At 46.3% G+C, this 13,718-nt stretch overlaps 1 protein-coding gene across 3 annotated transcripts in view; it reads left to right on the forward strand.

Moving 5' to 3' along the window:
* fras1 (Fraser extracellular matrix complex subunit 1) overlaps window positions 1-13,718 on the forward strand; it is a 191,661-nt gene that overhangs the window by 160,112 nt on the left and 17,831 nt on the right. For all 3 annotated transcript variants that reach the window (XM_086205777.1, XM_086205778.1, XM_086205779.1), the window contains exons 45-51: window positions 43-162; window positions 1,715-1,894; window positions 6,226-6,350; window positions 7,942-8,082; window positions 9,356-9,583; window positions 11,954-12,067; window positions 13,097-13,247. In XM_086205777.1, the coding sequence (XP_086061903.1) occupies window positions 43-162; window positions 1,715-1,894; window positions 6,226-6,350; window positions 7,942-8,082; window positions 9,356-9,583; window positions 11,954-12,067; window positions 13,097-13,247 (1,059 nt within the window). The remainder of the gene's footprint in view (window positions 1-42; window positions 163-1,714; window positions 1,895-6,225; window positions 6,351-7,941; window positions 8,083-9,355; window positions 9,584-11,953; window positions 12,068-13,096; window positions 13,248-13,718) is intronic.

The raw sequence follows: 13,718 nt of genomic DNA on the forward strand, positions 1-13,718 counted from the left end.
TGATATGTAAAGGCTTTAAGAATGTGTGTTCATGTCTTGCAGGCCTCCTGCAGTTCAGCCACGAGAAGGGCGAGAGGGGAGGCAGCCTGTCGTTCAAGTTCCACCTGGTGGATCCGGAGGGCAACAAACTGATCGATCAGTCCTTCTTCATCAGTGTGCTGGGTAGGTCTTCCTCCATCCGCCGTTACCTGCAGCACTGACGTGTCCTGTCGTCTGTGGAGAGGAGAAAACAACGTTCACCCCTCAGTGGTCACTGCTGTGTCACTGCACACCGGCCAAGTCCTGTCTGAATACTAATAGGGGAGTTCAGACGCCCCCCCACCCCCACCCCCACCACCCCGTCATATATCAAACAGGTTCCTGGTCCTCATCTTCACATCCACCTCCCTCGGGAACAGCTCTTCACTTTACAAAGTAAATATTGTCCCAAAGGCCTCCAGCTGGTCTCCTGCTGCTCGATGAGGTGATACTGCTGAGGTAGGAGCAGTGGTGAAAGAGTCTCATCTTTCAAAATAATCCGAATATCAAAAACGGACATTTAACAGCAGAGAACACGGACACCTGCCGGCGCGTGCGACGAGGAGGAGCGAGAGATCAGATGAAATTACTAGAATGTATATAGACGATCAGCGAAAAGTAAATCCATCTCATTTCATAAACGACTTGAATCAAGAGAACTTGGGACGGCGTGTGAAGGCACTTTTGATACGGTTCAATGTTTGTCATTCTGCGACTGCTGGAATGTGATCAGTTCACTCCTAATTACTGGGGAACCAACGCTGGAGACAAAGAATATCAACTTTGAGATATATTTTGAAATTAAATGTCACACGAGAACGAGATGCCATATCATAATAAAGAGATATTATGTAAAATAAAATCTCTGCACTGCTGGAAATTAGTTTATCGTCTCAGGCGCAACTGCTGATTTATGATGCTGCTTGGTTTTCAGCCAGCATCTCGTCGCATCTGCAGCTTCTGGTTCGTCCTGGATTGATGCATCTCTCGTCGGTCTACTCATGGCGGCGTTCGCATCACTCTCTGCATCGCAACTCTGTGATTCTCTAAACTGAAATCGTACATTCATTTAAAGATAACTAATCAGGACTGAGATTCCCTCTGAGGAGCTGCCTGTTCGTGCCAGTGTTGCTGCTGGCTGAAGAGACACTAGAACTTTATTTTTCCACTCTCGTCCTCCCTTCTCTCTCTGGGGATGAAGCCAAACTGCTGCTCGTTTCAGTGGTTAGTATTCAGACCACAGCAGCTGATCATTCTCTAGAAGTTGCCACAAAAACTGTGGATTGTCTGTCCCTCACGGATGACCAGAGTCCTGATTCTCTCTCTCTCTCTTTCTCTCTCTCTCTCTCTTCGTATCTCTTCCCCACCACACTGCCCTCTGATTATATTCCGGCCCGTCTCTCAGTCTTTTCTATCCATTTGTCCAAATCTCTTAAAGCTCGTCTCTCCTTTTCCATCACCCAACTTAATCTTTTCTACTTTTCTACTTGTTGCTGTTTCTTTCCTCCATTTCTCTTATCTTTTCTCCCCTTTTTTTTCCATTTTGCACCACATCAGCTTCCTCCCCTGCAGGTTCAGTCCATCATCCAGTGAGAAACCGACCCCCATTATTTTTTTGATCTCCTCTTGAATGAAGTGTTTTCATAAACTGGTGTAAAGGTCAGATTTATGTTCACCTCCTCCTTCTCTCCTCCAGAGGACCGCCTCCCTCCGTCTGTGGTGGTAAACAAAGGCCTGGTGCTGGATGAAAACTCCCTGAAAAAGCTGACCACGCTGCAGCTGTCAGCCAGCGACCAGGATTGCGAGCCGAGTGAGCTGGTCTACAGAATCACCAAACAGACCAGCCTGGGCCACCTGGAGCACGCCGCCAACCCAGGTAGGAGGGCGAAACACGCCAAGTCTGGTGCTTTCAAGGGTACCCAACGAATCACATCTGTGCAAAACACACAGTCAAGGCCGATGGCCGGCTGAAACTGAGCTCGGCCAGTCAAAGTTGGATGAAACGCCAGCAGTGTTTCGTGCGTAGCTAACAGTAGCACCGCGCCTTACACTGAGAAGTCTGTACTTTTTGTTGCTGAAAATATGTTGTTTTTTTTACAATAGAAAACATAGATATATTATATTATCACACGTCACCAGTATCACCATCCATTTTTTAATGTGCCAGCATCTGTCTGATGGCTGCTCGTTATATTTGCTGTGGTTTGCTCAAGTCGCTTCTTCTTTTCTCATTATGTGTTGTTTTTTTATGGGGAAACTATGACGAAGACATATCTTAATGTTTTGGATATAAATTAAAGCGTTACTTATTTTCGAGATGTACAAAATATAGATATTATATAGATTTGTTTTCAGATAAATATCTGCAAAATCAGTTCTAAAATATCAGCATATTAGATACCTGCATAACATCCAATACTGTGCATCCCTGTTAGAGAGAGTAGAGTACCGAGAACTGGTCCTGGCACCGGTGAGGGCGTGGGTTCAGATGTACGAGACTCACGTGTTCTGTTAGCAGGACTTAGGAGCGGGAGCCTGCTGTTGGTTTCACTGCGCTCTGCACTCCCTGAACCAGGCTTTATCAAAGATAAACACAGTAATTTTGATGTAATTCTGCTGACAGAAGAAACAACAGCTGTGGATGAAAACATAACTGTGATGGAGGTCATAGATTGAAACATCCACTCATACAAACACAAAGGTGTGACAAGCAAAATAGAAAGACGCAGCAGTAACCTTCCCTCACATGAATAACGTTTCTCACACACGGAGGACTTGGTGAAAACAACCTGTGGTAGTACAAGGACATCATCCAGATAGAACACACGGCAGAAACTGAGAGGAGAAACGACAGAGTGTGTCTGTCCAAAGAGGCTCGTTCAGTTCCAACCTGGTAACGTTCTATTAAGGCTCCAGGGGTATTTCACCGGGGGGCAGCGTGCCCAAAAGAAGACAGTTAAAAAAAATTAAATCTATTTCTGCTTTCCTGGGAAACGTTTCAGTTCTCCAGCCATCACCCAAGGCCCATTTAAGCTCAACGTACGAACGAAAATGTACGTGTACGTTTCAAACGATGTGGCCGTCACTGCTCACACACGTGTCCTTCACGTTGGCATGGATGTTAACCAATACATCCACCAGGGGGCAGCCCACAGTCAAACGTTTATGACGACAACAACAAACCCAAAAACAAACATGGCGACTGTGGGGGAGGTATTGATCATGATTGATCATGGCGGTGGTTGGTGAGGCCGTTAAATACATCGCCAGTGGAGGACAGAGAATTCTTTTCTCGAGTTCTGTCGATGATAGAAATTGACGACGAGCATCATTTCAAATACTTTAGGGTGTCCACCGGGACGTTCGATGACCCCCCCCCATCCAGCACAGCAAGTCGCACAATCTCTCCTCAAAAAGTTCCACCATTGGTATTTCTTCTTTGGGTCTCCGTGGAGCTACGTATCTGGTAGTGGCAGCGACATTGCAACACTGCCTCCCCGATGTCCGGTGGGACTGCTCCGTTTGGTCCGTATCCGTAAGCTTCATGGAAACGAGCAGAAATAACGACAAAAGGCTCTGTCTGTATCCGTGTGCATATTTAACGCTGAGCATAAACGGGCCTTTACTGATCCAGTTGCAGAAACACTCATTCAGGCCTTCACTACCATCTGGGTCCCGCCCCCTCACCTGAGGTCATCAGATTCAGGCGCGCTCCCCACCCCTGACACCAGCCTCTCGGACTTCTGCCAGAAACTGAGGACTGCCTGTTCAATACAGGGTTAAAGATGTAAACCCCCCAGTCACGGTTATCCTCGTTTATTTGTCCTCTCATCATTTTTATTTATGCCTGCCTCTTTGTAGAAGAGCCTTGGGTCTTTCAGAGCTGTATACAGTTCCATGTTATTATCTGTGTCGCGCTGGCCTGGCTGAGTTCTCCGAGGCAGAGCTGTTCACTCTCAGTCTGGTCTGAGCAGGAATATCAGTTTGAGCAATCAATAAGCCATTGTCAGTCTTGTGCAAACATTGATGGTACAGAAAAACCTTTAGAAACCAGAATATAGATGGCAGCTGTGTGTGACGTCGAACCAGAAGAACTCACTCACACACTGATGAGTCCACCACACTCACAGGCCGTACATTTTTATACATAGAAATGCTAATTCTGTCTGTGATAATTATTCTGCACACACACAAAGAGGGAAGTGTAATGAGTCTTGCTCTGGTTCCTCTCTTTGTTATCGCCGTTGTATTCAAGCTCCCCCTTCAGAATAGATTCACACACTCATTACTGGGGCTCGTCTCTAGTGCATGTTAGTGGATTCCCACACAAACTCGTCATAACACACTTTTACTCCACACTTAACCTCTGCCAGGTGCTGGAAATAAAAACACCTCTCTCATGTCATCTTAAACTGTCTTAATGCAGACATAAAATAAAGAACATCAATGCATCCTGCTACCACAAAGAGGTGATTATTAGCCTCCGTGCTACTGAGCACTTCAGCCGTGTCTGAATGAATTCTCCACGCTGCTCAGCGCTCCTGCAGCATGCTAATTAACTGGATGTTAACACTGCTGTCTGATCTAGGAGCATCACTTCACCTCCGGGCAGCTCCACATAGTTACTGCCAGCCATTCAGCCCGTCTGTCACCCGTGCTAACATGCTCCACTAGCTTCCTGCTCCTGGGGGAGCTCCGAGGAACGTCAGAGCAACAGCACGGAGACAGGAATGCGGTCTTTCACTTTCAAAGCCAAAGTCATCAAAAGGCTTATTAACTTATATGGCACCCATCACAGGTGGCGTTTTGTCAAAGGGCACCTGTCGCACAAATCGATAGACTGTGACCCATCTCCTTTTATCTGATGCTCACTCGGACTTGTTTTAGACGTTACTGTCACAAAAAGTAGTCCAGAGCACTGATAGGGTTACAGGAACAAGGCGTTCCGATGTCCTCATCAATGTCCCTGCTGCTTCTCTGTGGTGTTGCCCTGCCACATCCATCCTGGGAGGTTGTAGCCACATGACACCGGACTCACACCCTACCTGTCCCACACCCTGCGTCTGCATGACTGCCTCCTCCAGAGTCCCTTTGCTGGGCGCTCCTCTCGCCTTTGGTCAACATGGACACTTGATGGAGATCTAGCTTCCAGCTTCATTCTGAGTGTTGACATGCACACCACTGATTTTTAGACTATAAATATATTTTTCAGATCAGATATTTCAATAATACACGTGAATATACTTTCAGTTTAGATTCAAACATTTATTAGCTGTACTCTTATTTTTGTATCAGGATTTTTTCAAAGGAACATTGTATTTCAGTCCAGTGTTTCCAGTATCACTTGACTCTCATCAAACATGAACTCTGGAAAACAACCGATGATGTTGAGTCCAGTTTTATGTTCATAACATGGCCGCCTCTGTCTTCTCAGTAACCCTTCACCGAGTTCTCAAAGTGGTTCTGACCACTTTTGAGACGATCTGGTCGACCCACGAAGAGGAGGACGCGATCAATTATTCCTCGGCCCTTTCTGCACCTCTCCACCAAGTTTAGGGAACATGGGCCTCAGAGTCTTTCCATAATCCTGCTGACAGACAGACAGACAGACAGACAGACAGACATCATTGCAAACACAACCTGCTCGGCGGGGCTGATAAGCCCCTCTGTTCTGCAACGTTCCGTGTATGTTGGCTCTTTGTCTTCCAGAGAATTGCCTTCAGTTCCACACTGTCATGTTTGATCATTGCAATCAGACCTGATTAAGTCTCCTGCTGAGTTTTAAACTGTGGCGGTGTCGGGGAGTCGAGAGGACCGGGAGCCTTGTTAAAGAGGTTTAATTTTAGTTTCAGTTTCATTTATTGGCTCATTAAAATGATGAAGGACGAAAAGGAGAAAAGACAAGTGTGGTCTGAGGTGAAGCGCTGCGGAGGGCCTTTAAAAAAGGTACAAGAAAGATAGATTAAAGCACAAAACTCACGATGACAAAGATGAATGGTGCACTTAAATTTGGCACAAAAAAGAACAAGGAAAACAATGAAATACATAAATAGCAAGTAAGCGAGTGTGGCGGGATGAGTTCAGAGACGGCGAGGAAGAGAATAGCTGTCCTAATGATGTTTGTGTCACCCAGGACCCTTGGGTGTCCAAAGAAAAATTAAGTAAATGACTTTGTATGTTGATTGTTTAATCTTCACTCTCCTTCAGGCGCTAGAATCACCACCTTCACCCAGGCTGATCTGGCGTCACGCAGCATCCAGTATGTCCACACCAGCGAAGAAGAGAAGCACGCCGACCAGTTTTCCTTCACCATATCAGATGGAACAAATGAGGTGAATGTCACGACTTGAAATGGGTCCTCAAGACCAGGAAGTGGTGGTTGGGTTCCAACATGTGGGGGCTTGGGGAAGGTTTTCATTCCACTTGTTAATTAGCAGCGACCTCTGACAACGAGGATGACAATCACAAGACTCCCGTGTGTGTAAGTCTGTTGAAATATTGTACAGCGAGGGAAAGCCTGGCAGAGAGGCCAAAGACCTGATTGAAGGTGAGGTCGCACTGCGCCGGTGCTTAACCATCGCATCGCCACGTAATTCAGAACATGTTTGACCACGTTTTCACGATCCAGATGGTTTTGTTTGTTTTAATTTCTGATGCAAGCATTCCACAAACTTGTGTTTTTATCTATGATTTAATACACATGAGAGTTTTAAAATAATGATAAAAACTTAATTGGAAGGCGCATTCCTCTGCCAAAGCAACCGCAGCCAAACCAAGAGGGAAAGAAAACAACATTTCTTACGATGTGAAATCAGTCCAGCCCACTATTTCATCTTTGGTTCTTTTTCCCAGCTCGGGAAAATCGGCCTGGGTTCACTGTGTTTGTGTAACCCTGCTCATCGCTGCCACACAAACGCTGACATTAGCGCGGTTTAGGCTTGAGCCTCTTACACGCCGCTCTTATCGTCTGTGTCACAAAATTCTCGTGATCTTGAATGGGAGACGGGCAGCGTAAACCTCCTGTTTAAAAAGTCCTCCATGCTAATTTGTCATCGAGGTTTGTTTTGACTTTTTTTTCCCTCAGAAGCTTTTAAACTCAAAAACGTCTCCTTGCATGGCTTTATTTAAAGGGTCAGTGAGAGATCTCTGACCCGTAGCTCAGTAATTCCCTTCCAATATAAAGCTTGAAAGATTTTGGTATGAATAAAAAACGATCAATCAACTCTAATGAACTTCCAGCTTTTACAGCGGAGAGGAAGTCGCACTTCAGCCCCCCAACCCCTCATGCATAAATCTGCCTTGCTAATCTGGACTAATGAGGACCACAAGGACTTGAGTAAACATGTGAAAAGGTCATCTGACCTTCACGCCTGGCCGACTGCAGTGTGTGGAGGCTTTTGTGGTGGTTTGTCTTTGTGAAGGAGGTTTGCTGCTCTCCACTTGTTACCTCTCCAGGCCTGGAAGTGCACCTGCGTACTCAGTGGGTTTTTGCATTTCAAAGTGATACTAAAGCTTGATATTGTAGTACAATAAACGTACTGCAGCACAGTTTCTGATGTGTTCCATCGTCACTTTAGAGTTCATAAACAATGTTTTTAGACAGTTTGGCTGTCGTTAACTCATTTGTGAGTTCTTGAAAGGCAAAAAAAACAAACAACACTTTTGTGAGTGAAGTATCTGTCAAAGGCGCCATCGTAACTTAAACTATCATGTTCTCCATGCAACTTTTAATGAAAATCAGTTTGGTTGCTTTGAGATGTTTTGATTGAATCTTTACACAAATTCGGAACATAAAGAGACGCTTCCAGTTCATCTGATAATTTCAATATCTCTATAGTTCAAGATATGATTTGCTTGAACGAGGACAGGATGTCTTTGTTGGACAAATAACGTTCAAATGTGTTTTGTGTGTCCCATCTCCAGGTTGCCCAGACGTTCTACATCACCATCAAGCCGGTGGATGACTCCCTGCCCCTGCTCCTCGTCCCTGGCATGAGGGTCCAGGAGGGAGTGAGGAAGACCATCACTGAGTTTGAGCTGAAAGCCACTGATGCAGACACTGAGGTGGGACACTGGCAGCACAAACCCCTGCAAGTTGTTCAGTTTATTAGAAATCTGCAGAAAAGAGCAGGGCCTGGTAACGATGGTAATCTCTGTAAGCCGGTCTTTGTCATTGAGAATACCGACTGTTTCTATAGCTTCAGTTTCTCTGGCAACAACTTCACAAAAAGGAAGAATCCAGCCTGATTTCCTCACACAGTTAATCCCATTGATCCGACCAGCTGGGTTCTCCAGACATTTCGTTTCTCCACTGCTGCAATTTCCTCTTTCATATTGGAGCTTCCTACATCGTCTGCAATTAGAGATTTTCTAAGAACATTCAGCATTTAACGATTTTGGGTTAGCATAGCAATCTCAAAGGAGCAGGGCAACTTTTTGGGAGATAACACTGTGTAAGCCCTCCTGCCCAGAGCCATAAAAGAGGATAGACCCATAGACAGAGCCATGCTAGTTAGCTTAGCACAATGGCTGGCAGTGGGTGGGAATTGTTAGCATCAGCTAGCTCAGGTCCAGGCTAGTTAGCTTAGCCCAATGGCAGGTAGTGGGTGGGAAGTGTCAGCATCAGCTAGCTCAGGTCCAGGCTAGTGAGCTTAGCCCAATGGCTGGTGGTGGGTGGGAAGTGTTAGCATCAGCTAGCTCAGGTCCATGCTAGTGAGCTTAGCCCAATGGCAGGTAGTGGGTGGGAAGTGTTAGCATCAGCTAGCTCAGGTCCAGGCTAGTTAGCTTAGCCCAATGGCTGGTGGTGGGTGGGAAGTGTTAGCATCAGCTAGCTCAAGTCCAGGATGCTGGTGTGTCCAGCAGGAATCCTCCTCCTCATCATCATCAGTAGCAGCAGTCGCTCTTCTAGTCCTCAACAAATGTTTGGTTCTGTTGACCCAAGTTCCAATGGAGCTTTGGAGGTGCTGCGTCAAATCACTGCACCCAGTCAGGAAAGTAGTTCCGGCTACGTGTCTGATTCTGTCACGACAACGTCAAAAACCATTTGGGAGAAAAGAGTATTTGATATGCTAACACTTTCTACCCACTACCATTCATTGTGCTAAGCTAACTAGCCTAGGTCTTAGCTCCCCTGTCTTCTCATTGGCCTTTGGGGACGGTGGACAAAATGAGACTCTCTTAGAAAGTTGCTGTTTTCCTTTAACATCTATATGACAGTGAGTGTAAGAAAGCCTCTGTTCTAGATAAAAAAGGCTCCTCAATAGTTCTCTTCACATGATCGCGCAGCAATCAAAAGGAGTCTTCTTTGTGGCGCAGCTCACTCTTTACTTTCTGTCAGGCGGAGTCCATCATCTTCACCGTTGTCCAGGCTCCTCGCCACGGCACCATCGAGCGCACCAGCAACGGCCAACACTACCGCCAGACCAGCAGCTTCAGCATGGACGACATCTACCAGAACCGCATCAGCTACAACCACGACGGCTCCAACTCCCTCAAGGACCGCTTCACCTTCACAGTGGCTGACGGCACCAACCTCCTCTTCATGGTGGAGGAGGGCGGCAAGGAGGTAATCGTGTGTGTGTGTGTGTGTGTGTGTGTGTGTGTGTGTGCATGTGTGTGTGTGTGTGTGCGTGTGTGTGTGTGTGCATGTGTGTGTGCGTGTGTGTGCATGTGTCTGTGTGTGTGTGTGTGCATGTGTGCATGTGTGTGTGCGTGTGTGTGCATGTGTCTGTGTGTGTGCGTGTGTGCGTGTGTATGTGTATCGACATTTCAATCACAGCAGTAATGTTTGTGGTGTGTGTATGTGTGGAAGCTTCATGACATTTTTATTTCAGATGGATGATTAAATTAGAAGAGTTGGGTGGTGTGTGCGTGCGTGCGTGCATGCGTGCGCGCGTGCGTGTGTGTGTGTGTGTGTGCGTGCGAGGAGTCATTGCTGTGACCTTTATGTGACAGGGGTGAATCAGAAGTTGGTGTGCTTGTGTGTGAGGATAAAGTTCAGTGTGGACGTAGGGAGTGACGTTTGCTTGAAGGTGAAGACCTTTTGAAGGGTGAGTGTGTTCTTGGAAAGTCAGAAAGTTCTTTTGAAATATTGTTTGCTCATTTATAAGAGGGTAGAAGAGAATAAACAGGAAACACATTTGACGGAGTGGATATTTTGCACAAGTGGAAACAGGATATTTTTGGAAGATTAAAGGAAATAGAGGTCTGTCGGGGAAGTGAGGACTCCATCCGTCCATCACCGTGGAAAGGAAATTGATATGATTTGTCCATAAAAATGCAGTTATTGATTCTAAGGGTTTCTATTCTTTATTCATTATTTCATTGCTTCCTAATTTATTTTCTGAGTGTAAAAGGAACCTACAGGATATGTTATGCAGAGAGGAACACACCCCTCAGGACCTAATATTCAAATATTTGGATGTTTCAGGTTTCCAGTTCTGAGATATTTCTTTTTAGACTGGTGGTTCCCAAACTTTTTTGAATCCTGTACCTCCTAAAGTGAATTCAGCCTCCTGCTGTGTACATCTGGTCCTCCATAGATGGTGCTAGCACCACTAGTGGCTAGGCTAGTACTGCTAACGTTAATGCTAGCTCTGTGAGACTTTCACTGTTCACATGGGTGTGTGTGTGTGTGTGTGTGTGTGGCGGGGGGGGGGGGGTAGTAGATTCACCCGTCTAGACATTTTTGATCAAGATAACGAACATACCAGGTGCTGAAGAAGCTCAGTGTTTCCTGGCCCAGGAGGAAGTGGTCACCGGCCCGGAGTGGAGTGCTTGGAGTGAGATGGATCAGGGTCATCTCAGGATGTGGGTGTTAAAACCATGAACCACTGGTTTGTGTAATGGGAGGTTTGAGAGGATCCTTCAGATTTTTACCCCTGACTTAATTGGCATTATTACACTTTGGTATCATAAGACTGGACAAAAGGTCTGAAAATGGTAGAACCTCTGACCAGAACCCGCTGGACTAAAACGCACTTAAATGAGAGTCCTCACAAGTGAAGATATCTACTGCGCGTGTGTGCAATTGTGTGTTAATGTCAGTTTTATGGTGGTGGTTATGAGCTCGCTGCAGGCTGAATTGACTCCTCAGCGTATCAATTTAACCATCCCTCAACACCACACGTCTCCCCTAATAGTCCACATGATTCAACTGAATGACAGCAGGCGGGTATTGATATCCTGCGTGTGCGCACGCACACGCACACACACACACACACACACACACACACACACAAACACAGGTATTATCTCTCTATCACCTGCAGACTCTCAGCTTGACAGCCACTCGCTTGCTAGCAGTTTCTGGCCACCGGTGTCGGAGGTGGATTTGCTCGCCCTCTGTTTGAATACTGCATGAGCTCCTGGAGATGAACGCATCCTTCAAATGGCGCGTTGGCCTCAACAGCATCCGTGTCAGGACCCCTTCTCTATCCCCTCATGCACCTCCGACACTCCATCAGAGTAATTTATCTGATTTAGCGTGCCACCAGAGTGTGAGGGCGGGCGAATCAATACAGTAATAACCTGCAGCACTTGTGTCTTGTGAGATTCAGCTTTTATCTGTTCACGATCTTTTCCGTTCCTGCATGACGACGGGCGATCTTTTCAGGGGAAGTGGTTATCTCCTCTATCCAGGGCGCTGTTCCTGCAAGCAGATGTGGCTGTTGAATTTTTAAAATGTCATATTTCAATGCTGCCAGTTCCATAAACGCCGCAGTTCCTCTCCTCCTGTTGCTGAACCAGAATCTGTGCTAAGAGAAGTGAGATGTATGAGCCCTGAGGGTTTCTATTGTTTATGTAAGGTCTTGGTCTGTGTCTTATGTGTGTAGCCTGTATAAATCTCTCAAAAGCAACTACAAACTGATAAGAATACAAAGCATATTTAGGTGTCAACCAACACGAAGGTCTTAAATCTCACATCTGTTTCCAGATCGTGACAGCCGCCCCTCAGAAGTTCAAGATTGACATTCTCCCCGTAGACGACGGAACCCCTCGTATCGTCACCAACCTGGGCCTGCAGTGGCTGGAGTACATGGACAACAAGGTGCACGGCGTCTTGTTTGCAGGGTCACCTCCTCCTCCAACAGGGGGATTTTAGCGCTGCTTCCCTGTGAGCTTTGATAACCGATTACTTGAATTGCTGCTCTCACTAATTACATTACTAATTACAACAAAAAAGTAAAGCCTGTGACTGAGGAAACATTTACTGATCGGAATCCTTGCTTCCTCCTCATCGGTCGGCGGTGCGTGAGCAGATTCACCGGACGCTATGAGCAGAGAGGTTTGAGCTGCAGAGCGATTATTATTATTAGTGGTAATGTGTATTAGGATTTTGTGTTTGTGTCAGTGAGAGAGGCTCTATGTTCTTCACAATATGTAATTGACTAGCTCCCCCTGCTGGTGTCAACACCTCAGCACAGGGTGATGGACGAGTGACCAGGCGCTGTGACCTGGCACTGCTCACTCGTCCTGAGTGTGCGGGGTGTTTGACCTGCAGGTGATTCATCGCTTGGACTTCGTCCGTCTCATGCCTCTAAATAAAGCCATGAGGACCCTTTAAACTGAAACTGGTTGCATTTTAGCATTTCAGAAGATGCATTTTATATTCCTTAAAATGGCAACAAACAATATCAGGTGACACGTGACTCCTTCTTCAGGAAAGAAACTGAAAGATGCCAATGGAAACGTGTCTGTATGAGCTGGTCCTCCATTAAATGGTTTCAACATGAATGTTGTAATATTCCCTTTCAATAAAGGGAAGCAACGTAAGAAGTGAAGGGCAGGCGGCAGCAGCAGTGGTGCACCCAGGCTGAGGCAGAGCACCCTGGTGGGTGTGACTGGCCCGGCTCCAGTCAAGATGAAATATCCCCAGCAGTCTCTGTGTGTTTGCAAGTACATCAGACAGCGAACGTGTTTATTTTCTCAGCCTCAGCGATCCAGATCCACTGTAGCGGTTAATTACCATGCTGGAGTCGTGTTTCCTCCCTCAGGGCTGGAAATGCCTCCATTATCTTCCATCCATCTAGGAGGTTGTTGAGGGTAAATGTGACTGAGAGTCGTCTCCGTCCCGCAGGCCACCAACCTGATCAGCAAGAAGGAGCTGCTGACCATGGACCCCGACACCGATGACGGACAGCTGGTGTACGAAGTCACCGCCAAGCCCAAGCACGGCTTCCTGGAGGGCAAGCTGAAACCTGGCAACCCCATCACCACCTTCACCCAAGGTACTGCAGTCCTCCAACGGGGGAGGCGTGTCGGTATCAGCATGTCATTTATGAGTTGTAAGGTCATCGGTCAAATTATTGATCATATTGATATCATTTTTGCTCACCGATACAGTGAGTATTGGGCTTTCCTAAATGTTTAATAAGTGGGAAAATCTGATTTTATACAGACAATATTGACTAAATAGGTTATGAAATATTGACATATTGGACATCAACAAAAATTCCAGTATCTTGCATCCGCATCTGCTGAGGTTGGCCGATAGCTCCGTGTTCTTCCCTTCTTGAGCTTTTTCCTGGTGTTCTGGGTGCCACTTTTCAGAGTTTTAAATTGGGGCTTCACCATCGTTCCAGAGTGAAGGAGCGGGATCCAAATGCCAGGGATAAAAATAATGATTTAAAAAAATATCGGCTCATCAAAGCTTTTCTTCCTGTTAAGTGTCTGATATTTCCTCCCTGATCTTTGTCTTC

Source organism: Aulostomus chinensis, chromosome 6, assembly GCF_037954235.1.
Source record: "Aulostomus chinensis isolate RoL2024-O1b breed Wild chromosome 6, RoL_Achi_v1.0, whole genome shotgun sequence".
In the NCBI taxonomy this organism is placed as follows: Eukaryota; Metazoa; Chordata; class Actinopteri; order Syngnathiformes; family Aulostomidae; genus Aulostomus; species Aulostomus chinensis.